General features: G+C 40.3%; 1 protein-coding gene across 2 annotated transcripts in view; it reads right to left on the bottom strand.

Moving 5' to 3' along the window:
* Positions 1 to 26,457, bottom strand: part of JMJD1C (jumonji domain containing 1C) — a 352,929-nt gene that overhangs the window by 33,953 nt on the left and 292,519 nt on the right. Inside the window, exons 9-18 of one of the 2 annotated variants that reach the window (XM_024209274.2) lie at positions 22,168 to 22,340; positions 19,530 to 21,733; positions 15,961 to 16,162; positions 13,099 to 13,313; positions 12,459 to 12,611; positions 6,310 to 6,399; positions 3,773 to 3,900; positions 3,333 to 3,546; positions 2,610 to 2,824; positions 1,943 to 2,221 (exon numbers count right to left, since the gene is read on the bottom strand). In XM_024209274.2, coding sequence (XP_024065042.1) covers positions 1,943 to 2,221; positions 2,610 to 2,824; positions 3,333 to 3,546; positions 3,773 to 3,900; positions 6,310 to 6,399; positions 12,459 to 12,611; positions 13,099 to 13,313; positions 15,961 to 16,162; positions 19,530 to 21,733; positions 22,168 to 22,340 — 3,873 coding nt within the window. Of the gene's footprint in view, positions 1 to 1,942; positions 2,222 to 2,609; positions 2,825 to 2,943; positions 3,048 to 3,332; positions 3,547 to 3,772; positions 3,901 to 6,309; positions 6,400 to 12,458; positions 12,612 to 13,098; positions 13,314 to 15,960; positions 16,163 to 19,529; positions 21,734 to 22,167; positions 22,341 to 26,457 lie in introns of those variants that run through there. The other variant, XR_002908668.2, reaches the window with a different exon arrangement.

Below are 26,457 nucleotides of genomic sequence, written 5' to 3'. Positions count from 1 at the left end.
TCTGGTGACCAGGGGTGTTCCGCCAGTCTATGCTGTTGCACCCTGTTGGGCTTACCCTTTGGTGCCAGGGATGGAGCGGCTTCGGTCACCTGGCATGACTCTACTAACTTAACATTATGACTAACTACTATGAACTATATACAACAACGAACAAAACGAAGTCTATGAGGAAAAAACGCTACTGCTCTTGCGATGCAAGACAAGGCACTCCAACCAACTGTCACGGGTGGTAAGAAGGAACTGAGAGGGTGCAGGGCTGGCGGTGCCTGATATACCACCGCATGGGAGTGTCACTCCAGAGGGCACCACAGCCGACCCTACAGATACCACTAAGGCAGAAATCTCTAACAACTGTGCACGTGGGCCTTAAATGGAATTGACATGAGCAAGCACTCAAAGAAGAACACACAATACTGATGAGCTCAAGTCATTCTGAAGTTTTTTGCTTACACATTTAGTGCTTCTTAGCACATGTATTTACATTTTCTGCTTATACAACCTCACAAGCTAGTAAATGTGGCAGACCAGTGAGACAAACTTCTGTTTTGATTGATACAACAAAACCACCAAAAGGAACACAATACTTAAATTTATTAAATAACCTATTAAATAAATTTGGCTGGTCTCTAACGATAAGAAATTTTCCCCAGTGCATGGGGAGTGTTATCGCTCAGTTCCTCTAGATTTTGAGCTTTCAATTTACTTTAGCTTTCAATAACTAGAACTTAAGTTTCCGTTTAAATAAAAATTGCATTTCCAACCCTTACTGTTGTGAAAAACCATTTCAAACATGAACACATCAAGTTCTGTCCGATGTTGTATCTATGCTTTTTTCTTTTCTTTAATCAGTCTCATTTTCTATTCTCAATCAGTCTGGATTATTTTCATTCCCTCATCCCAGTTTCTTCTGTAACTGCAAATGCCTGTTAGTAACATATACAGTTAGGGTGGCTAATTTAATTCCATCTTCTATTATTATTATAATTATGAAGAGTAGCTTGTTTAATATGCTGTTTCTCTCCCACAGCACCTACTGCCAAGTAAAATCTGATTTTTCTTTCTATTATCTAATTTTAGGGAGAATAATAAATGGAAAAACTTAAATTAAAACTGTAACTTTGGACTATTTTTAACCTATATTTCTCTACACTTGTGTAAATAAGAAGTCTAGAATTTCTCCAGTTATCCAACATCATTTGAACAGACTGCATCACTGGATCCAAATAATCTATACACCTCTACCCCAATATAACGCGACCCAATATAACACAAATTTGGATATAACGCGGTAAAACCCCGGGCGGGCGGGGCTGCGCACTCCGGTGGATCAAAGCAAGTTCCATATAACGCGGTTTCACCTATAACACGGTAAGATTTTTTGGCTCCCGAGGACAGCGTTATATCGAGGTAGAGGTGTATCTTTATGGGGAAAAAACTCAAGTAATTATATTTTTATTTTAAACTCTACTTTCAGTACATATATATTCTGTATTTTCCAAGGGTGAACGAAAGATGTGCATTCAGACTTCTTCCAGTTGTCTTTACATCCTTAGATGTTAAATTTATTTATTTCTAATGATCTACTTTTACCAAAAAAAACCCCCCAAAAAACAAAAAAACTACCCTACCAATCTTGGGAGGTTAAGTTCTAAAGGTCATGCTATTGAATTAGGGGGAGTTTGTGTTGGTGATGGAGGGAGAAACTACTGCTGATGGTGAAATAATAATAATATGATGAAAATACCTGTTCACTTTACTGACTAATTAGGTTTTACTACATTTTACTCCTGTTAGCACTGCTGACCTAATACAGTTGAAAGTTTGAATTACCATCATTTTACTTGTAAACTGAGCAGAATGGATCTGAAAGTCTCAGACACACAAGCATGGAATCCTATACCTAGAGTCACTTTTCATAATAGAACTGCATTTCGATACGTACCTTCTCTTGTTTCCAGCACTCTTTAAAGAGCTTCCAGTTGCTGCTGTTTTTATGATCTTTGAGCCACAAAATGTGCTTATCACAGATCCATGAATGTGGAATATCGCTGTAGAATTTACTGCAATCATCCAGAATAGACTTTTGACCATCTTTTGGCCCATCCTTCAGTTCAGATTTTACATTTATCTTTGGTGGTCTATTTGGTGGAATCTTGTTTTCTACAACTGACGCAATTATGTCATCAAGAATGTTTGGCATAGTCCTTCCACCTTTGCCACCCTTGTGGAAAAACAAAAATAGTTTAATAGGAAATTTCAGATTTACCTTCTTCAACAGAATGTCAGAAATATTAAATATAAATAAAAACTATATGCTAATATACTGCACCCACAGAAATGTTTACTGAAATAATCATCTGGAATCAGGGAACTGCAGTTAAAATGACAATGTTTAATCTAAATCAATGTCCAAATTATTTACAATATGTATCAATCATCACTATACATACACGTTACCTTTCTTTCAGGGAAGCTTTAGTGATGTTTACTTACATATTTAATTATAAATTAACATTCAAAGCAAGAGTCATTAGGCTGTTCTAATTAAAATGTACCAAAACAAGTTGTGTGAATTTTCAAAACCCCATGCATTCTGGTAATACACTCACTGTTGTTCCTGTAGAGTAAACTGGAGCAAAAGCAATGCCAGCATCTGTAGAGCCCAGACGCAGTTTTCCAGCTGTTGTAGTCAGTAGGTCTCGTAAGGTTGAGCCCTGTTCGTTGTTCTGGGGCACAGGAGGAGATGTTTTACAATGTAGAGACTCTGAACTGTCTTGGTCTCTCTCTTCTTTAGTATGTTTTCCAGGAGGACATTCTTTATTTTCTAAAATAAAAAAATATTTTTGATATTTACATGATTGTGTCATGATACAGAAATTCGAACACTGGCATCCTGCATTTTATAGTGGTGGTAATATACTGTAGCACTAGTGCTTTATTCACCTGAAAACACACCAGAGGATGAATTAGATCCTTCAAAATGCAGTCAAACAGTGTACCATGAAAAGGCCTTCCTCAACATCTCAGACATGTAGCTGAGTGTGCACCTGTCACAAATGAGAGATGCTGTAGCTGAGAGAGGCTGGGAAACACTAACACATTACACATGCATTCCACTAGTGGCTTCTCTGTTATATTCAACAAATAATTAATTGATAACCAGTTCTGATGCCCCTAGAAGGCAGCACTGAGTTTATAAGATTAGGAAATGTGACATTTTAATTATTTATGACAAATCAAACCCAATACAGAATTTTTTTTATAGTGAGTTCAACAGAAATTCCTGGAGCACCCAAAACCACGCACTTACCATTAGCATCTCTAATATTTACCTTTCTTTTCCTCTCTGGCTTTTTGCTCTGCTAGATCAGCTAACCAATGCAGTGGTGACTGGGATTCTGGTGGAGTTAATTTGCTGTCTGCGCTTACATCACTCCCTGGACTTGTATTGCCATTTGTCTCAGACTTTTGAGGGGTATTCGGCTGCTGAGACTCAGGCATGCACAGAGAAATTTTATTACTGTGATTAAGGACATTCTGTAAAACCTATAGAGCAGAATAATTTTATTTTTAAATATAGTACTTTGTTTTAATATGAGCAAAAAAGTAGCAACGATGATAATTTGCCAATATATTAATTACACAGACTACAATTATATAAAATTAATGAAAAAGTTGATTTATTGATATTATTCAAATATTTTTAAAAAAATAAACAAATATCAACATGTCTAAACACTAAACTTCGAACTTAAATATATTATAGACTCACCTGAGAGACACCATTCATTGCAGGGAACTTCCCAGTTTGCATGCTCTGTTTGCTGGTACACTGACAGTAGGATTTAATCTCAAATTTCTCTCTAAGACTGTGCATTGCATCTAGAAGATCTGTCAGAACTATAAGTTAAAGTAGGAATAAAGAAAACCATTAACAGTTCTTTCATGAACACTGTAAATTTATTTTGTGATCCTCTTTACAAAAGTGTGATGGTGTTATAAAACTATTTATATTCCATACCAAAAGCTCAAAAGATTCTTAAGCACTCACAAATAAAGAAACAACAAAGTTAAGATTGTCCTCTTAGTCTTAGTTCTGCCTCTTGTACAAGCTTTAAGATACAGTATTTAATTATATAATCACATACTATTTTTCTGCACGATCCCCACTTGGTTCTGTGTGGAGACACGTCTTGACAAAAAACGTGATGCCCACCCCTACAGTCACCTCTTACCAGCATCCCAAAATGGAGTCTCTGCTGCAGGAGAACCTGTTCAAGATCCGCACGCAGGCCCTGGCCCCCAGCAAGGTCTTCTACCAGCTGATCGTCAGCCGGAAGGAGGTGGGTGAACGAGGGAGGGTTAACGATAAGACTAATACTTATCAGTTAACTATTTAACCATTTAATATTTTACATCCCTATTTAAAACACTACATAATAATGGATGTGCACAAGGGGACAGAACTGAGGATATGTAGGCAGTCTTAACGTTGGCATTTTCTGAGATGAGTGCTTCATTTGGCAACTTAAATATTTTTAACCCAATTTTGGTATGGCGTTTATGTGTTTGAGAGTTAGAAATCTAAATTTGTGAAGTTTGCTTGGATGCCCTAACTTTCCCCTGAAATAATATGAAGCAATAGCCATAAAATTATATTTATGATGCAGGGCCACCCAGAGGATTCACGGGGCCTGGGGCAAAGCAATTTCGGGGGCCCCTTCCATAAAAAAAGTTGCAATACTACAGTAACATGGAATACTATAGTTACATTTGGAAATGTAAAAAATAACTAGTGAAATATATTCAAAAATTAATTTGTAATAATTCGAAAATACACTAAATACATTATTTAAAAACATTAAATGCTTTAATGGTATGTATACATTTGCAATTACATAATGGGCTGTTGCTGGGTGATGGTGATGGTTGGTGCCAATGGGCTGTCGCTGCCTAGGGGTGGTGCTGCTGTTGCCCAGGGCTGGGTGGGGAGCTGGGCTCTGGGTTGGGGGGTGCCCGGCTCACAGGGGCTGGGCTCAGGGCTGTGGGGGGAGGGGGTCGGGGGGTGGCCGGCTCACAGGGGCTGGGCTCAGGGCTGTGGGGAGGATGGGGTCGGGGGTGTCCGGCTCAGAGGGGCTGGGCTCGGAGCTGGGGGTCAGGGCTGTGGGGAGGGATGGGGCCGGGGGGGCGGGGGTGTCCGGCTCAGAGGGGCTGGGCTCGGAGCTGGGGGTCAGGTCTGTGGGAGATGGGGTCGGGGGATGCCCAGCCCCGGCCCCTTACCATGCCGCTTACCCCCTCTCCCAGAGCCTCAGCGCGCCGCGTCCAGGAGCGGCCCCGGACAGCGCTGCAGCGGCGTGGTGTCTCCAGCAGGGCCTGAGTTCCCGCCGCTCGGCCACAGCTCGCAGCCCCGCCCGCTTACCAAGAGACGCCAGGGGATGGGGGAAGACGGAGGCAGGGGGAGCCTCCGACATACTCGTGGGGGCCCCTGCAGGGCCTGGGGCAAATTGCCCCCCCTCTGGGCGGCCCTGTTATTATGTGTTTGTTGTCCAATTTAGAATGATTTTACTTAAACTGTTTAAAGACACATTTGATTTTTAATTTTTTTCCCCTTATGGTATCACTAAAGGGCTGAGTTAAGGTTCTTCAGGTGCCCCAACTGTATTAGGTATTCCATACCTAAATGTTTCGATTTCTTTTAAGTTAAAGTCTGAATTTTTGGGGTTTACAATGCTTGTTTTGGGGATAATTGAAACATTCTTTTAGTTCTTTTTACCCTAAATTACACATTCATACTTTCAACCTAAACTGCAACACAATAGTTTCACTATCTGAAAATGTTCTCCTTTTATAAAGTTTATTAATAATTTCACTCATGAAAAATAAACTAGAATCCCAAAAAGAATGTTACCATGTAATGCTTCTATTATTGGAAAGCATATAATGTCAACACAATATTTTTTTTAATTTTAACGTTTATGGTCAGATTTACTAGTACATTCTGACTGCTTTAGACTACTCTGGAGCAGCGTAAAGCAGGCAAAGTGAAAACCCTACTTTCTCCCCTTCCCCGCCTCCCTGTCCTCTATATTTCCCTGCATACACATCCACCAATTCTCACCTCCGTCCTGTCCTCCATGTTCCTCTGCACCTCTCCCTACTCTGTTCTCCCCACTTATTTGGTAAAGATATATTGTGCTACAGGTAGCTTTGAAAAGTCATATCAGAAATTACTAGAACTTCTATTTAAAATTAATGTGGTCTTTCCACACAGAAATAAATGATGAATAAATTGTTTTTGTGTGATCATACCAGAGCCTGGAATAATCTGAGTTGGCATCAAATGCTTGTGATCATGAGGCTGTCCTTTCACACATTTCATCCAAGCATATAATTCTTTATCTGTAAAATAACAACATTCCCAGTTATTTTATTTCACTTGTGGCTTTATTACTTAAATCATATAATTCACAGATATTCCCAATCCATTGTTTAGAAGTCTCTACACCTACACTCCTCTGAGGTTCTATACTGGTATTTTGTATGACAAACATTTTGTTTCTAACAGTTTGACAAAGAAGACAATCAGAATGGGATTTTAATAAAAACAGAAGCAAAGACAGTAGCATCCACAACATAGATCCTTGTCCAAGTTTCAAAGCTTATTCATTTTATTATATTTAGATGTGTTATTTTTGCCTGAGTAAAAATCCATCATACAGTTGCCATTTAGGCAATTAAAGTTATCTCACTGAACAATTCCTAACATAGTACAGAAAGATGAGTGGAGAACAGCTTGTATTGTCAAAATCTCTACTGTTACAGTAGCACATAGAGGCCCTACTGATGGGGGCCCCTTTTAGCTAGGCACTGTACAAACACATATTAAGTCAAAGACAAAGGGTGGAAGAAGAAAAAGAAGCCAAGTCAGGGAAGTGACTTGACTCTGATCTGCTCTGTTACCTTGGGCAGAGATGGGAATGGAATCCAGTTTGGTATTCCATCTACTGTACCATGCTACCCATCTTTAATGGCTGCAATCTTCAAATCTATTTTCAATTTTGCTCAGCTATAGCAATATATGTTGCATGCCTCAAATAGGCAGGCTAAGAGACATGTTCAGCACATTTAAAGCATATTTTCCTTACATTATAAAATGTATAATGCACCAAATACCTCTCTTTTCCTGGATCTTAGAAACATTAAGCATATATTCTTACAAGTGAAAGAATTTTGTAAATCACTTTATAGGACAACTTTAAAGTATACAATTTTAAAACAATCATGTAGGTGTCATATACCAAGAACAAAATACCACTATCGTACAACAGGACTCAAAACATTTACTCAAATTTTATTATTAGCATATTACATGTACATTTTGTAACTGACCTTTTGAAGAATGCATAGAAACTAGAATTAGAGAAAGCCTTCCCCTACTGATATCTAGCAACATTTGTATATCAGTTCTAATCTGCACCCCAATCCTCCAATGAGCTCTGTGTGGGTGGACAGCTCGAGCCCCAATGAAGTCAACAGAGCATCCCGTGGATACAGGGGGCTGTGCTGAGCTAATTACAGAACTGGAGGTTATTCCTGATCATAGTACAATACTAAGTATTATGCCTAAAGTGCCTGACAGCAAAGTTAAAAATATAAGTAAATCATCTCTTTCATTTTATATAGCTGTATGTGTAAAGACAGCTTCATAATTGTGTATTTTCATAGTCTTTAATTTTGCACACGTTTAATAGATATTGTACAACAGAACAATTACTCATAAGTTGCAGAACTAGTAAATGTTCAAACAGTGTTCTCAAAAAATAAAATGCTGACAAACATAGCACATTCTGGACAATTCTAAAACTAAAATGTATGTTTGGTTATGCAGGCTGTAGACCAGGGGTCGGCAACCTTTCAGAAGTGGTGTGCCGAGTCTTCATTTATTCACTCTAATTTAAGGTTTCACGTGCCAGTAATAAATTTTAATGTTTTTAGAAGGTCTCTTTCTATAAGTCTATAATATATAACTAAACTATTGTTGTATGTAAAGTAAATAAGGTTTTTAAAATGTTTAAGATTCTTCATTTAAAATTAAATTAAAATGCAGAGCTCTCCGGACCGGTGGCCAGGACCCGGGCAGTGTGAGTGCCACTGAAAATCAGCTTGCGTGCCGCCTTTGGCACGCGTGCCATGGGTTGCCTACCCCTACTGTAGACCATGGTTTGCTCCCAGAGCCAGGAATACAACCCAGGAATCCTGATACCTAACATTCCAGTGTCATCTCCCAAACAGTTGCATAACCCCCGGGCAAACAGTTTGCCATGTCTCCCTTTGCAAGATTGTCCACATAAAAGACAACTGCCTGTTTCAATCACAAATTACTCCTATAACTAAATCAGAAGAGGTCTGAGCTGCGGAACTGACTGTTGTGGGTTCAAACCCTGCTGCTGACCTATGTAAGAGGGAAAATTTTATATATATATATATTATATATATACACACACACACACACACACACACACACACCCCCGCCCCTTTTAAATTAGTGTGGAATAACTGCAAATGTTGAAATGATTTTTATTGCAAAACACTGTACAGTACTTAGAAGTGAATTTGGATGTTGTGTTAATATTTGATTTATTGTTAGTATTTTTAGTGTTTGTATTTTGGTTAATGGGAGGTCAAGAACTGCATGGGCCATGGAAACTGAACTACCAGTTACTCTTAGAGGAAGTCCCCCCTTCATAACCAGGCTTAGGAATGGTGTGAGGGCTGTGCTGTGGATAAAACAGGACTTCACTCACTACAGCTGTCCAGCCAACCGGTTAAATGCAAGTCGTTTGCAAAAATGCAACTGAGCTAATTAAATAATTTTCATGCAATGTCACAATACTTGGCAACTATGCTTGATGGTGTCAGGATAGACCTAAGAAATGGTGATGGGATGGACTTTTGTCTGTGCAGTGAAATGGAAAAAAAAAAAATCACTGACTTAAATAACTGAACATTTAAATCTCTGACATTGGTAGCAAGGCTGCCCAAAACCAACATATCATTCTCCATTACATTCAGCAACTGTAAAAACAAGCAGTGGTTCCAGGAAAAATAAATGTAATATGAAGTGGCATCATTTGGACCAAAACGTGTGTTGCTGAAAGTTCTTGGTGGTGCCAGAGCATAGGTACAGTACATAAGCAGCACACCATGTATCACCAGAAATTAAACTATAGAGAGAAGCCAGCATACTTCTATTTTAGCATATATTGAAGGACAATATGATAACCAGAGAGAAAAATTCCCCACTGCTATCAAGACTGGAAAGAAGCCTGCTTCTGTATATTGCTTTTTAAACTTTGAGACTTTTTCTAGACTTTCCCTGGATGTCTAAAATGTGTACTTTAAAGACTGTTTTAACATAGTTTACCCAACATCCATGATGTTTCTAACAATTCACAAAGGCCCAAGCCAAGTCAGACAATATGCACATACACGGAGGCCTGGACAGCTAAGAAGGGCTTGTGAGAAGCACCTACAGTAATTCATTACAAAGAGGAGCAATGCCGCCTGACTCTCCTTGATGATTTTTTTTGGGGGGTGGGGGAGGGAACATTTATCAATACACACACAGGAGTTTATAAATAAATATTCATAATATCTGAAGCACTAATTCTAGCTGGTTAAGCAATGCAGTTGTACAAGATCCTTTTAAACTCTTAGGAGAAAAATATATAACTTTCTCTACTCAAATTTCCTAATCTGAGATTTCTTTCAGAATTTATTAGCAAAAATATTTGGAAGATATGTGCATATGTGCTTCAGTAGCTACATGATACTATTGTAATCCTTTTCCTCCCTCTCCCCTAACCCCATTGTCTGTCATAATTTGTCACTTAAATTGTAAACTTTTTGTTTGAATTGTTTGAAGAAAGGAACACATCTTTATCTGTCTGGAAAGTACCAGGACCATTTATGAATACATGAACGACCAACATCACCACTATCCTTGCTCTTTTGCATAAAATACTCACCATTTTTAGTAACTAGGTCTACATCTTGAAACAAGAACACTGGAAAAATATTAATATACTACAAATAAAAGTAATATCACAAGTAATACCAGAGCAACAGACAATCAGCGGTGCTATCAAAAGCATCATCAATGCTACGATATTACTCATTACTTGGAGTAATATCATTTAAAATGGCAGCATAGTAGTTTAGACAGATCAGGAAACAAAACCGCCAACCTATCTACTGTTTTTCAAACACAGCTGTTTTCAGAGAAACCTTACTATATCAGATTCATTTGTAACAGTTACTACTACTTTCCTTTTACTAATAGCAGAAGTGACATGGACTTTGATGAAGAACTTTGGAAGCATCTCATTACCAGGGCAGAGGAGGAAGCCCTCTCACCCTGATCAAGGAACTGAGTGGAAGCAAGTTTTTCAGTATTTACTGCCATTGCAGACATTGTCTTACAGAAATTCTGATATTATTTATTTTTAAATGATATGCTGATAGGTGAAAATAAGTTGGTGACACAAATGTAGGTGTGCTCTATTAATAATAAATATTGTACCTGTCACTCGTATGGTATTTCACCCAGGAGTTTGTCTGTCCACCTTGGGAAAGGAGGAGGAAGCCGTTTCTAACAGCTGCCTAACAGCTTCCTCCTTAAGGGTATTTAGGAAACAATGCCAGAGGCAGTTGCCTTAATGCCTCTAGCCCAGGGGTTCTCAAACTGGGGGTCGGGACCCCTCAGAGGGTCACGAGGTTATTACATGGGGGTCACGAGCTGTCAGCCTCCACCCCAAACCCTGCTTTGCCTCCAGCAATTATAATGGTGTTAAACATATAAAAAAGTGTTTTTAATGTATAATGGGTGTCTCACTCAGAGGCTTGCTGTGTGAAAGGGGTCACCAGTACAAAAGTCTGAGAACCACTGCTCTAGCCCAATCACCATTTATGACCATGGTGGTTAACAATAGGTTCTTGATTTTCTACTTATGTCTACATTAGAAATGCTACAGTAGCACTGCAGCAGCGTACACACTACAGCAGTGGGAAGGGTTCTTCTGTTGCTGTAGTAAATCCACCTCTCCAAAAGGCAGTAGCTAGGTTGATGGAAGAATTCCTATGTCAACCTAGCACTGTCTACATTGGGGCTTAGGTTGGCTTAACTACATCTCTCAGGAGTCTGAATTTTTCACAACCTTGAGTGACATAGGTTAGATGGACCCAAGTTTTAGGCTAGGCCAGGACTAAGAGAATGTGAGTTGGTTCTGTTCTCTTGCTGTAACTTAATAGCTTAGTTTGTAGCAAAACGTATGGTGAAATAAGATGAAACTAAGTATGAGTGCAGGCTGTGTTTTAAAATCCTTATTCCTCTAATGCTTTGTTCCAACTACAGTGTACTCCCGATTATTCGACTAGCATGGGGGGAAAGAGGGATGGATTTTATTTACATAATTGAGAGGGCAGGAGAAGCAGTGCAGAGAACCCTCTCCGCAGCTCTGCTGTCAAAGCCCTGCTCACTCATTCCCCTGACAGCAGGGGTTCAGAGGGCTCCCTGTGCTGCTGCTCTTTCAATTATTGAAGGCACAAGGTCCAGGAGGAGGCTGCAGTCCTAGTGAGGCAGAGACCCTTGGTCAGGACTCTGCTGTGCCCCACCAGGACCACAGTCTTCCCTGCACCTTGTGCCTGCTGGGATCGGGTGTCACTGGCCCTGCAGCAGTGCAGGTAGCCCTCTGCAGCTTTTCTGTCAGTGCCCCACTCACTCACTCCCGTGATGGTAGGACTGCAGAGGGCTCCCTGCACTATCACAGGAGCCATTCAGCAGCTGGGTGGCCTCTCCTGCTTCCAGGGGTCTCTGCTCTATTAGTCACACTGGCATTGCTGGGGGATAAAGAAGGGATTTTAATAATGTGGAGGTTCAGATAATAGGGTTTTGGAAAATCAGGAGCATACTGTACTACATAAAATAATTTTATTTTAAGAAGGCTGTTGGTCTGTATCACTGGTCAGAGGTTCCCAAAGAGAGGATTCAAGCAGGTGCTCAAATCAAGACAGGCCTTCATGGTAACAAGTGGTTAGCATACATAGAGTGGAGCACGGGGAGTCCCAGTATAAAAGAGGAAGAATTGCAAAATTCAACCTTGAGACAGGTAAGGGCAAGAGGTCTAAAACCTGGGAGGATGTATTCATAGAAAACAAAAGGGTAGAGGGTCAGTTAGCTCCATAACTGTGATAGTTTCTCTTTGGAAGGATAGGTTTTATACATTGTCATGACAAAGGTGAGGAAGCTTTGAGAAATAGGAAAAAGTTGTGCTTTACGCAAAAAGAATAGCATTTACTGGTTACAGAAAGACACCGAACCTTCTGGAGCAGCAATTCTAGAACATGTTACAATAAACAACACAGAGAATGGTCTAGTTCATATAAAATTATAAACTGACCTCTAGAACTCTTCCTTTCCTTTGCCTTATAACAATCTAAGCAGACCACAAACCCACATTTTTGGCAGACCCAATGAATGTTAAACAGTGTGGCTTCACATGCATCACACATCTCACGGACTCCTCTCACTGCTCTCTTCCAGGCAATTTTGGCTGAAACACAAAATAAACAGAACAGAAGTATCAAAATTTAAAGGCAAACATCTGTAAACTGTAGCACAGAAATAAATGTTCATCTAAAAATACCAATCATAATTTTCCTCTCAGAAGCAATTACAGAAAGAAAAAATCCAAAAGTGACCCTATATACACAAGTCTTCAATATGCACAAATTTGACTGCGTTAAGAATTTTTGCAAAATAAGAGACAAAATCAATGACAAATACTAACTAGCAAATTTCTGTAGCAAAATACAGAAATAATTATTCCCGCTTAAACAGGATGGGTGGCACACACAGACAGACAGCCTGTCTTAATGCATTCTTGTATTTCCATACAATGCACAGTAGTGCCAATGAAAGGCTGTAGCATGCAGCTACATTGAATATATGGAAGGCTCAAACAGAGAAGCCTAAAACCTGAGCTATAATCTTTCGTGTAGAATTATAGAATAATACAAAGAATATAAAGATTTCCTTACCATCTTTCTTCACCCAGGACATGGCTGTTTTCTCAGATGTTACTAGCTGACAAAATTTATCACCTATGATGTCTAAAATGTACTTAGAAGTTTCTAGGTCCACTTCATCATCTTCATAATTGTCATGTGTCCACAAACTCATTGCTTCATCATCATATTGGTCAGGAGAAGAGAAACCATCTATCCTAACCACTCCATTTTTACTAAAAGACAACCTAAATAATGGAAACAAATAGTTTAACGATACACCTCATTATACTTTATACTCTAAGCTTTGTTTGCTGTTATTAAAAAACATTTTAACAAACATGTCTGCATGCAGACTGCATATATTGTGCAATGCTATTATAAAAGAATACTGACCAGGTTAATCAGGTTCAATCTTTGCAGTAGCAAACACATATACCCTTTCTTTCCTCCTCCCTGTCCCCACCCTCGCATCTTTTTTTTTTTTTTTTTTTTTTTTTAAGTGAATCTGATGTTCCATCAAGTGAGGAACTAATAGTACTGGCTTCGTCCAAGCTTCCTTCCACTGTTTTGTCAATACCCCCTTCATTTTTGATCTTCAATGCCTCTTTTGTTTCAATCCTGTTTCCTCTCTAGAGTGGAGACTGATAATTGTATGAAACAGAATTGTTATTTTAAGATGTAGATTAAGTGACTTGGATGAAACCAAATTCATATTTTCACATGACCTAAACCAGAAACCTCAATACAAGTCCTCCAGAGTTGAAAAAAGGCTAACATTAACTTTAAAACAAACAGGAAAAACATGTTTTCTGTAGAACAAATTCTGTTGCTACAAAGTTCAGTTTTAAGAAGAAATAATGAGGAAATTCTGAAGTTAAAGAATAACTGCTCAGGTAAATCACTTGTTCGATCCAATTTACATGACTCTCCCTTTAATACTTATCACCACATAAATTAAGGGTACATCTATACTTACCCGCTGGTTCGGCGGCAAGCAATCGATCTTCTGGGATCAATTTATCGCGTCTTGTCTAGACGCGATAAATTGATCCCGGAAGTGCTCGCCGTCGACGCCGGTAATCCTGCTCCGCGAGAGGAGTAGGCGGAGTCGACGGGGGAGCCTGCCTGCCGTGTGTGGACCCGCGGTAAGTACCTTTAAGTTCGAACTAAGATACTTCGACTTCAGCTACGTTATTCACGTAGCTGAAGTTGCGTATCTTAGTTCGAACTAGGGGCTTAGTGTGGACCAGCCCTAATAAACTGATGCTAATGTAAGGCATTTCTCTCTTTTTTTTGCCAACAAAGTTTTGGTCTAATTCATTTCTCTGATTCTCGGAGGCTGGCTGACAGTGATCACTCAATAGGTGCCTATTTTCTGTATACACCTCTACCCTGATATAACACGACCCGATATAACACTAATTCGGATATAACGTGGTAAAGCAGTGCTCCTGGGGGGCGAGGCTGCGCACGCCGGTGGATCAAAGCAAGTTTGATATAATGCGGTTTCACCTATAACGCGGTAAGATTTTTTGGCTCCCAAGGACAGCGTTATATCGACGTAGAGGTGTATTAACACTCCTGCCAGTCAAATGAACAAGGATCTCAAAACTGAACTTTGGTTTCTATATGGCAGCACAGATCATTACTTCTAGGCAACCAGGTCAGCTCATTTCTTACCTTTGAAATGCCTAAAATTTGTATGGTGTCCTACTTTGTATCATTTTAATTAAAAAAACATTTGAAATATTTTCCAAGCAGTTGTAATGGTCTCTCAGTAAGCCTATATCAAAGCAGTACGGTTGAACAATACAATCCCTTATAATACAGAATAATTTACCACTAGTTTATTTATAAACCGATACATATATGAAGTATTTTAATAGTATCAGCATCAGTAAAACTCAATGTCCTACATTCAGAACTGAAGTTTAATTTATGACCACTGTTACACTATCAAAAATGACCCCCCTCCACCTTAATCAGCAGGTAGCAAAAAGAATCCATTGATTTTTATTACAGTAAAGCCTGATAAGATTCTTAGAAGTAAAGCAATCTTGATTTTAAATTCAGATCTCATGTCTATGGTACAGTGAAAATAAACTCCATTTGATACTACAATACATTTAAAATTAAAGGTTTTTTTTTAAATTAAATGATTGAATTTTAAAATGGTAGCAAAACTGTTCTATGTTTTCAGTTAACCTCCAATACTCTCTTTCCCAAAAAGAACAAATCTAAGGAGAACACAGCAGTACTTTTAGTAAGCAGGTCATTGCTGTGTATGTATACTTTAGTACAGAAAAATATTTTAAGCCAAACACTGAAGTAATCAAAATCAGTCTGTGTAACAGCAACTGAGTGTTCAATTCCTATTGAATGAGTCTACATTGGTAAGTATTGCACTTGTACAAGTCAACACCTAGTTTTGCTCTACTTCCACACTAGCATTGTATTGCACCAATTATGGTACAAAGTATTCTGGGAAATCTTTTTCTGCATTGGTAGGCCAAAGGCAATTGTAAGAAGAAGGGGTCAAATTCTGACTGTTGTCTAGGGAAACTCCCATAATCATACCCTGAGGGGTATTACCAGAATTGAGTGATTTGTGTGTGAATTGAAGGCTCTTTCCCACCGATTTAAGGATAGATTAATGATTTCTCTCTCTAGGCTAGACTGAAAAAAAACACTACTGCATCTTTTTTCCAGCTCAGGAAGGCTGGTTAGTTGTTCAGATGTCTTTGGTATAATGCTGCAGTTTTACACAAAGCCTACCTCTTTCAACCTACAACAATGCCAGTACAAAAAAGGAACTGAGAAATATAAACATGACTATAAGGAAGGGTTTTTTTAAACCAAAAATTAACTTTTTTAAAAAAATAGTGAACTTACCGACGAAAGTAATAAAATCTACAAAATACTGGGGAGTGAGTTGGTTCTTCACCTTTCTTACTTCTAATGAGTCTACATTCTCTGCATTTCTGCAAATTGGGCCCTATTTCAGAGCAAGAGTCATCCTGCAAAAAAGATTCTCCTGTTTGCTTCAGCTTCTTTACTTTGCGCCAGTCTTTTAATACTGAACGAGGTATGCCAGCTGAAAAAACAACAAAAACGTAAGGCAAGAGAAATTTACAAATTATCTATATGTAGAACTCAATAGGAACAGTAAACCTTCAGCATTTCTAAAGTGAAGCTACTTTTATTTGGTGCCTAACTTTAAGCATCCAAGTTTGAAAAATTTGGCTACAAATCTGCTGTTAACCATTTTATTGCTGATTTACATATCACATATGTAAACCAAATGTACTTTTCTCTTGTATTTGGTATGCCATTTTGGTAGATATTCCACAGAAAAGTGCAGCCACAACACATGATTATTCCAGGACAGTAATGGGATTCAACAACAAGGAGAGTTAAATACATATGATTACTTTAGTGCAGTTCTATTTAAAGTAACTGGAATTTAAACAATTTGTTAATTATGCACAAAGAAGAACAGAATCCAGCTCACACACTCTCAAATGTGTTGGTTTTACAAGACTAACAGGAGCAAAAAGCAATAAGAACTTATTTTTATCATTTAACTCAGCAGATCTGAAACTGAATACACACAGGGAGCAGATCTGTTGAGTATAATGCTGCAATTTTCACAATCACATTTCAAAGTAGAAACACAATTTAAATATACACTGCTGTTTGGCCAATCTTTCATTTTAATAACTTTTACAAGCAGTGCTCTGGTGCCGGTGTGCTCCGGAACGGTGTTCTGGCACTTTTGGGGGAAGATAGAATGGTGTTCCACTATTTCGGACAAGGGTGCAATGAAGAGGGGGGCAGCCTGCTTCCCTCTCACCCCTCCCCCACACACTTTTGATTGGCTCTGAGTGGAGACCCAGCAGCCACTGCCTCCTCTCCTGGCCATGCCTGAGACAGAAGCATGGGCAGTCCCATGGCTGAGAACCCCTCTCCTAATACAAGATTCCAGCTGGGGCACCTGAATCCCTACCCATCATGGGAGCCCATGCCAGAGTCCTGGTGCTGCAGGCTGAAAGGACAGGCCACAGCATTTCTCTGAGCACCCTGCCACAAGAGGGTAGGCAGCTGGGGGATACTGTGCAGCACCAGGGCCTTCCATGGAGACTGGGAGGTGCTGGGGGGTCCATGAGGCGTGAGGTCCTGGGTGGCGAGCTGCCTGCATTGCTGTCCCAAGCATGGCCAGGAGCAGAGGTGGCAGCTGCTGGGCCTTTCCTAAGAGCTGGCTAGGTGCGTGGAAGGGAGGTTCCCCCTCTTCTTAGCAACCCTGTCCCTACCCCCTATATGATCAGTGCAGCTGCACCACTTTTCCCCCCACCCAGGCTGAGAAGGAGGGGAGTGCCCTTTGCCATTGTATAGGCTGAAGGGTCCTGGCAGGGGTATAGTGCCTCATCCTAATCCTCCTTCGCTGCCCGTGAGTGAGTGAACCCATAGCAGTGTCAGCAGGCTCCAAGGGAGAAGTGAGTTCTGGCACTTTTTTTTTTGTAGGATTCAAGCACTGTTTAAAAATTGAATTAGTTTTATCTGCACGAAGAGATGGGGTATCTATCAGTTCAAACTGCCTTTACTCCTGAAAGTCCATATCCTGTGGAGCTGGGCAAAACTTGCACATTAGATACTGGATGGTTCAAATGTTAGGGTGCTAACATAGGACTGCAGAAACTTGGATTCAGTTCTGTTTCCTACAGATTTCTTGTAAACTTTGACAAGTCACAGTGTCTCTGAGCCTCAGTTCCCCATCTATAAAATAGGGATAATACTACTCCCCACCTCACAGTCTTGTTGCAGAAATAAATACATTAAAGACTGTGAAGACTCAGATAATAATGTAACAGAGTCCATGTAAGTACCCAAAATGGATAGATATTAATATCAAATACTAATCTGTTAGAAAGACCAATGAGGAGGAGGATGGAGATGATGACAGGAAGGAACAAGACCTACTATTGCTCAGCCTCCCCTCCCCTGAAATCACAGGAAACTGATGCTATGGAATATGTCCATATTTTAAAGCATAATACTCTGTGCTACAGGGGAAGGTAATCCTTTAAGTCCCCAGTTATCTTGCAGATAAAATACTAGATAAAATGCCAAAGGACTCTCCTGTTAAGCCATCTAATCCATGTCCTTATATTAGTACACGATTGTCCTCTACACCAAACCCATAAATGTTATCATCTCCTTACAGTAGGAGGATCATCCAGCACTAGTTGAATGTGTGACTAAATGTGAGATTCAACTTCAGGTCCTGAATTAGTAAAAATTGAGTAAGATTTAGAAAAAAACTTGAAAGTTACATTGTCTTTGATCCTCCCCTTCGTAAAAAGATTAAAATTAAAGACAAAAGAAGCAGACCAAATACTGTACCAGCACTTGATCCAGTCCAGAGTATCTCCTACAGGTTGTGGAACTGGCAGCACTTAACACAAATTAAACCTCAAACAATTACAGAATCTTTCAATAATATAAGGTTGTGAAACTGAGAAGCCAAGAAATTCAGATAAAGATTAAAATCCATCCTTTGTACCAGCTTAATAAAAATGTTATGAAATGTGATTTAACGGGGGACTTTCACACTAGACCAATGTTGTAAGAAACTGACAATTTTTTTTCTTAAATAAGAAATATATTAGACATTCTTAAGCAATAAGAAGATACATTTTCTTTCAAACATTTTACTTAAATAAGGTCTTTCCTGCTTCTAGACCAGTTTCTATTTCCTGCAAAGTTTAGTCGCAATCCAGTATGTGTGACAATACCACACCATCCGACTCAAATTCCAAGTTTATTCTTCATTCCTTTAGATTGCAGAGGTGGTACCACAGTAGAGGCAGTATGCTCAGCACCCGAGGAGGGGCTCTCTCACACTTCTCTCTAAAGTACCTTTTTTACCCCAAATGTAAAGCCACATCAACAGAGTGCCCTGAAGAAACTGCCCTTAGTCTTCTTGTCAGAGGAAGAAATAAGGTCTGGCAATAAAAATGACCCCTCAAATGGAAGCCCACCACCCCAAAAATACAGATGTTCACATTGTCTTGGGCTGAAGTTTTTATTCGTTTTTAAAAATTGGTATGACTGACCCAAGCGTGACTGCAAACATACTGGTGTTGACACTTTATGACAGAGCATGTGTACAACAGTTTGTTTACTTTAAATTGAAAGGCTTATGTGCATGTTCAAACCAAGAAATAGTTTGTGCTAATACATATATACATAATAAAAGATGAATTTCTCAAATTAAGACATTACCGATGGGGTTGGAATTGGTGAATCTGCAGCCCTACCAACCTCTGACACTGCCCCTTTAAGCGCTATTCTCATTCATGTACTATCATAACACAAACCCTCCATTTATTAATAGTATTGTAATTCACAAATGTCCATCTATTTTCTTATCTTTTCTAATTCAGATCAACTGATATACTTACTGCTGTTACTGCTGCTCTGTAACTTCATCTTGCTTCTTTCTTTGGCACTCCTGCTAAGAACACCATTGGGTTTAACTTCTTCCTCTGTATCACCCTTTTTCTTTTGCAAATCATTTTGTTTCTTTTTGTAAGTTGGCTTAGGCTGCCGTTTAGTCCTTTGCTCTGACTTGCTCTCACTTTCATCAGAGTCTCCACATTCAGAGCCAGATTCGTAAGTCCTTTTTGTTTTTCTTCTTGTGTGTTTATCTTCTTTCACAAATTTATCTGCTAGGATTGTACTTTCTATGTTATTTTGTAAATCACTAGATGTAGAAGCTATTAAATTGACAGTACATGGCTTAATAATTTCTGATACATTGTTCCCTGAATTCTCTTTTTTATTAGTGTTTTTATCTTCTTCTGAATGTCTAGTAAGCCAAGCCTTTTTCAGTTTTGTGTGGTAGTTCGGCTGACTTGTCTGGGAAGCTTGCCCATTGCCTACACAGTTGGCTTTGTTTATTGTATTGCAGACGATAGTACTGTCTAGGGAAATGGAGGCTGGAAATGTCTGATTTTTCACAGCATTGGACTCAGTTTCACTGGCATTACTACTTTTAAACTGAGCTGCAGCCAATGCTGCCTTGTGCTTTTTCAAATGGATAAAATCAGTTGGGCCAGAAAATCCAGAGTTGGGCTGAATGGCACTTCCTGTATTGCCACTGGCTGGTGTAACTGGAGCTGTGGTACTGACCTTGTTTTCTTGTGTCTGTGCCACTACCTGACTTACTGTTCTAGAGGAGGTACATTCCAGTGGTGTGCAAGCCAAAACTGTGTTTGATAAAGAATATGTCACTTCTGAACTACCCCAGCTTGAAACACTGGTAGTTGTGGCTGCAGATGTGGTTACATCTGTTTTGGTACTGCACATTATAGTTGTGGTAGGTGTGACAGAACTGGGAATGCTGCCTTGTGAGACAGCCGGAAAGTTCTTTTCATAATGTGTGTGTGTAGTGTCTGAATTATTTGGCAGAATTATTCTTCCAGTGTCTCTGGCTTCCGCTGATTTTAGGCAATCTGTTTGATTTGTCCCAGTTGAAGATCTTTCATTAACTCGATCTTTGGAAGCTGACTGCATTACTGGCATACTATCATATTTTGTACTAGAAGGTGGACGTACAATGACGGATGCTGTGGCGGATTGTGATTTTCCACTGGTTCGCTCAACATGCCATTCAACTTTTTCATTGTTTGGGGCATTATTAGATTTCCAAATATCTGATAAATTCTGCTCAGAAGTGCTCTTGTACATTGTTTGCGCTTCCTTAGGTTCAGGTACTAAAGTTGGTGGTTTTTGTAATTCTTGGGTTTTGCCACCAGCATTAACTGGCTGCACTGGCGTCAGGGTTGGAGGTGAAAGGCTGCTATAGCTGCTTTCCTTTCTCTCCAGGTTTTGATGAACTGGAGGGTGAAACACTGGTGCTCTGTGTAAGGCAGGCATACTTCGGAGCGTATTTGAAGATGAAACTGACAACTGAGTAGGGCTTCTGCAGTCATTTCTAAAAGAATTTACAGAGTGAGATGTCATTTGATGGGAAAGTTGCTCTGTTATCTTGCTTACTGAACCTTCACCCTCTGGTTGATGCTTAATCAAAGGTGGAGGTTTTGAAAGAGATGAAATAAAAGAAGTGAGAGACTGGGGATTAGCTGCTGTTGAAGGACAACTATTCTGTTTATCGACATACAAACTTGAAACTTCCTTAGATGGGTAGGACCTTGGTGGTTCATTCACTACACTGTTTGACAAGGTGGTGAAATAGTTACTTTGCGGCAAACTCTGTGGTGCTGAATGCTTGATTTTATAAAGTTCTGACACAGAACGCTCTGGTTCTTTGTCATGTTTTACTGCATAGCTTTTGGGGCTAGAAGACGATAATGGCGTTACTCTAGAATAATTCTCTCTCTCACCCTCAAGTGCCTTGATCTTAGCAGTAAAAGGAGCAACTTCAATACTCTCTTGAAGTATCCGTCTATGTTCTTCTTTATATTTGCTTAGTCGCTCTCCTGTCTCTTGAGGTGGCTTCTGCAATTGACTCAACATTGGGTCCACAAAATGTCTGTGCAAATGACTCTCTTTTGTCTGTGTTCTGCTATGTTCCAGATCAGTCTTCACTGGTACAGTTGTAACAGAACGTAAAGGTTCAATAAATGCTTTCCTCTCCAATTCTCTGTATGAAAAAAGTTAAAACAGATTAAATTTTGTTACAAACATACTACAATATGCTAACAGAATTTAAGGGACCTATCCTTCAACTCAAAAAACAAAATTATCTATTAACACAAAATAAAGCAGATGAATTTCTTTATTCTGGGTAAAATTTTCAAACGCTTCTATGTGACTTAGGAACTTAAGTCCCATTGAAAGTCAATGTGTCTCAGTTTGAAAATGGGATTTAGGCACCTAAGCCACTTCAGCTCTTTTGAAAATTTTACTTATTATTTGAGAGCATATTTTGTCATTTTTACATATGCCATGTCATGCATTTTTACAAGTGAATTGGAATGAAGGTAAATGAAAACACAAGCTACTGAACTTCACAGTCTCATACTGTAAACATTAGCTTATACATCAGTTTAATGATTTAGAGAATGGTGAACTTACTCTTTGTGATGATCTACTATATTTTTGGACAATGGTGGACTAGAATGTGTTGTCAATTTGAGTGGCCGATGCGGATCTGCACTGGATGGTCTTACAGGAATGTGACTCAGTAACCCAAGACTGTCAGCTGAGGTCACAGGGGTGGGTTGGTGTAACCAAGGGCTGGGAGTATTCTGTTAACAGCAACAAAATCAGACTTCAAAGTTATCACAGGAACCCAAGCACAGCATCATCAACATACCTCTTTTTAAAATCTTAGCAACGAACAGAGAGTAAGTTATATACTTTCCCACTACAAATCATATCCTTTTTTTTTTTTTCAAGTTTTTGAGGCATATTTGGATAGAGTAGGGATATCTGAGTATGCCATTGACTTGGTTTATAGCATATGAAAATGTTTACATTTTCCACATGTATTCTGAGATAGATTTGATTCTCAAATACCTAGCTTGATCATTTTACTTCTACAATTTCAACTCAGGGCCTCTCTTTAAACAACTTTAAACAACAACTGGCATTTAATAGAGTATAAGTTCAATTATTAATTTGTTGAATGATTAGTGTGCAAATATTTTCTTTAAAAATAAATAAGGTTTAATATTTCTTGAGAATATCTTTCAACTGTAAATATAAAACAAATCAAAGAATAAGCATTCTCTTTTCTTACTATTTTTCTTCTTGCTACAAATGATTAACTATGGATTAGCCTAGGCAACCTGTTATATTTAGCCGAATTGCTTTACACAACTCAATCACACAATTAGTACAGTACTATTAAAACTACAAACTATGTTAAGGAAATCTTAAGGTTGCGTAGCTAAGTATTCAAAAGTTAGGAAATACAAAATTTAAGTGTGACTATACAATTTTAACTCTACCTCCTTGCTTGAATGCATTATGATAATCTTTATTTGAAAACTAGTGTAGGCTGTTTTAAATGAAGTTGATAACTTATGTAAAATTAATGATGACGTGTTACCTTAGAGACAGAAGTGTCTATGATGTTGTAATTAACAATTGTATCATAATGCACACAAGGGAGTAAATTTGCATGTGAAACCTTAAGTCTCACTTCCTGACTTCTGAGCACTTCACTATGAAACCCAAAAGATGCTTTAACATAGTAAAGTTTTTGAGGAAATCAAAAAAGGTTGCTGGGGCCTAATTTCCCTGTAAGCTGCGCAGTTGCGAAGCAGCCTATTTAGCACCACACAGACGCTCAGGGAACCCGCCTGGGGACCTGCCCTGGCCAGGGGGAGGAGCACCCTTCCCCTGGCCACAACCTAGCCCAGCCCCCAACCTGCTGCAACCGGGGGAGGCGCGGCCCGAACCCAGCCGCAGCCAGGGCACTCCCTCTCCCAGCCCCAACTCTGCCGCAGCCGGGGCACCCAAACCAGCTGCGGCGCCCCTCCCCAAATTCTGCTGCAGCCCGGACCTTCTGTGGCAGGGGCACCCCTCCCCTAGCCCGAACCTGCCATGGCACCTTTCCCCCAGCCCGGTCCTGCCAGGGCCGGGCCCCTATCTTGTGGCCCCAGTCCTGGAGCTGCCGTGCCAGGTAGAGGCGCCTCTCCCCCACTCCTAAGCCCAGGTGCTGCTGTGTGGAGACTGAGCTGGGGAAGTCCTCTCTCTCCATCATAGCCCCAGAGCACCCTACTGCACCCCAAACCCTTCATCACTGGCCACACCCCCAGCTGGAGCCCGCACCCCCTGCACCCAACCGTCTGCCCCAGCCCTGAGCCCCTCATCCCCAGCCCCACCCCATCACATCACCTCCATATTGGTGCACATAACAAAATTAATTCCGCGCATGGGTGGGGAAAATTAGAGGGAACATTGGCTTGGGCTGTAACTAGAAGACAACAGTCAGCACAAAACAATTGCTGTATATCAATATAATTAAGAAACTGAATTCTTGCAGAACAACAGACTTCAGAGGCCTAAGTGAAATGAGTTTATTTTTCCACACCTTCATTATAGGTGAAGCTGATAGGGACACCTACAGTTCAGATTGCCTACTTCTTTCTCTCATGAGGCCATTTTTTAACTGCTTATGACTTGGCCAAACTTTAATCACTTGATATTTTCCAGCCAGGTGTCTGCCTCAGACTGAACTATTTGGAAAAAGGCTCGGCTACAATGGTTCAGCCATTTCTAACAATGTGTGTCAGAAAAAGGAAGATGTTTCGCCCATGTTAAAATATCCTTACACAATCACTGGGAAGCTCTAGCACAGGGGTAGGCAACCTATAGCACATGTGCTGAAGGTGGCACGCGAGCTGATTTTCAGTGGCACTCACGCTGCTTGGGTCCTGGCCACTGGTCCTGGGGGCTCTGCATTTTAATTTAATTTTAAATGAAGCATCTTAAACATTTTAAAAACCTTATTTACTTTACATACAACAATAGTTTAGTTGCAAAGAGTCCTGTGGCACCTTATAGACTAACAGACATATTGCAGCATGAGCTTTCGTGGGTGAATACCCACTTCGTCGGATGCATAGTGTGCCAGACCCAGACCAGTGGGGTACAGGAGTCTGGTAGAGGGCAAATATACTGGTCACTGGATGAGTAGTTTTCTGTTCCCTAAGTGACCAGAGCAGGGGCTGCAATAGAGTAATCAGGAACCTGCTAGAACCAGTTAAGGCAGGCAGGCTAATTAGGACACCTGGAGCCAATTAAGAAGAAACTGCTAGAATCAATTAAGGCAGGCTAATCAGGGCACCTGGGCTTTAAAAAGGAGCTCACTTCAGTTTGTGGTGTGAGTGTGAGGAGCTAGGAGCAAGAAATGTAAGGAGCTGAGAGTGAGAGGGTGAGGGTGTGCTGCTGGAGGACTGAGGAGCACAAGCGTTATCAGACACCAGGAGGAAGGTCCTGTGGTGAGACTAAGGAAGGTGTTTGGAGGAGGCCATGGGGAAGTAGCCCAGGGAGTTGTAGCTGTCATGCAGCTGTTACAGGAGGCACTATAGACAGCTGCAGTCCACAGGGCCTTGGGCTGGAACCCGGAGTAGAGGGCGGGCCCGGGTTCCCCCCAAACCTCCCAATTGACCTGGACTGTGGGTGCTTCCAGAGGGGAAGGTCTCTGGGCTGTTCCCCAACCCACATGGTGAATCTCTGAGGCAAGAAAATCCGCCAATAAGCACAGGACCCACCAAGATAGAGGAGGAACTTTGTCACAATAGTTTAGTTATATATTATAGACTTATAGAAAGAGACTTTCTAAAAATGTTAAAATATATTACTGGCACGCGAAACCTTAAATTAGAGTGAATAAATGAAGACTCGGCACACCACTTCTGAAAGGTTGCCAACCCCTGCTCTAGCACCTACATGTTGTGAGGCAGGAACTTAAAATTTGGTGGGGAGGTTGCCCTCGTGTTAGGGACATGCCTTTTGCTATCCCTGTGAAAAGCAAAATTAGACTGTATTATAAGCCTCTAAAAATTGGTCTGTTCAACAGAAGTTTGATAAAGACTGGAAGCATTGCTCTCCAAAGGTTTCAACTGAACTGAGCATGCTCCTGAGCAAGCCTTTTCACGCAACTGCTACACCTGGTTGCCAGGGGACACTGTAGCATGAGTCACTGAACTGAGTAGTGATGCTGTTGAAACCATCTCAATCCTTCCTCTGCTAGCACTCAGGAAGTATGAAGGAGAAGAAATAATCAGTCTGACTCACCTGCAAAGTGGTAAGGAGCAGATGAGGAGGAAGGGATGTGTCTCAATAGGAGCAAAGGGGAAGAGAGATAGAAGCCAGGGGTGTACATGGACAGGAAAAGAGGGGGACAGTGAGGAACACAGGTGGACAAAGGCCAAAGAGTTTATAACCACTGGAGCACACTTCCCTACAGAACCCGGAACTGAACCAGAGTTTCTTGAGTCTCAACATTCCTCTGCTATCTACCAAACAGCTGTGAAATCCACTGGCAAAATGAGTGTATTATCCCCTTAACAATGTAAGAACATAAGAATGGCCATACTGGGTCAGACTAATGGTCCATCTAGCCTAGTATCCTGTCTTCCAACAGCAGCCAGTGCCAGATGCTTCAGAAGCAATGAACAGAATGGGACAATTATTGAGTGATTCATCGAGTCCCAGCTTCTAGCAATGAGAGGTTGAGAGACACCAAGAGCATGGGGTTGCATCCCTGACCATCTTGGCTAATAGTCATTGATGGATAGGGTGACCAGATAGCAAGTGTAAAAAATCGGGACAGAGGGTGGGGAATAATAGGCACCTACGTAAGAAAAAGTCCCAAATATCTGGACTGTCCTTATAAAATCAGGACATCTG

The sequence above is a fragment of the Terrapene carolina genome, unplaced genomic scaffold (assembly GCF_002925995.2).
Source record: "Terrapene carolina triunguis isolate 2854851 unplaced genomic scaffold, T_m_triunguis-2.0 Scaffold95, whole genome shotgun sequence".
In the NCBI taxonomy this organism is placed as follows: Eukaryota; Metazoa; Chordata; order Testudines; family Emydidae; genus Terrapene; species Terrapene triunguis.
The sequence above is the reverse complement of the archived record's forward strand: the minus strand, read 5'-3'. Positions and strand labels throughout refer to the sequence as shown.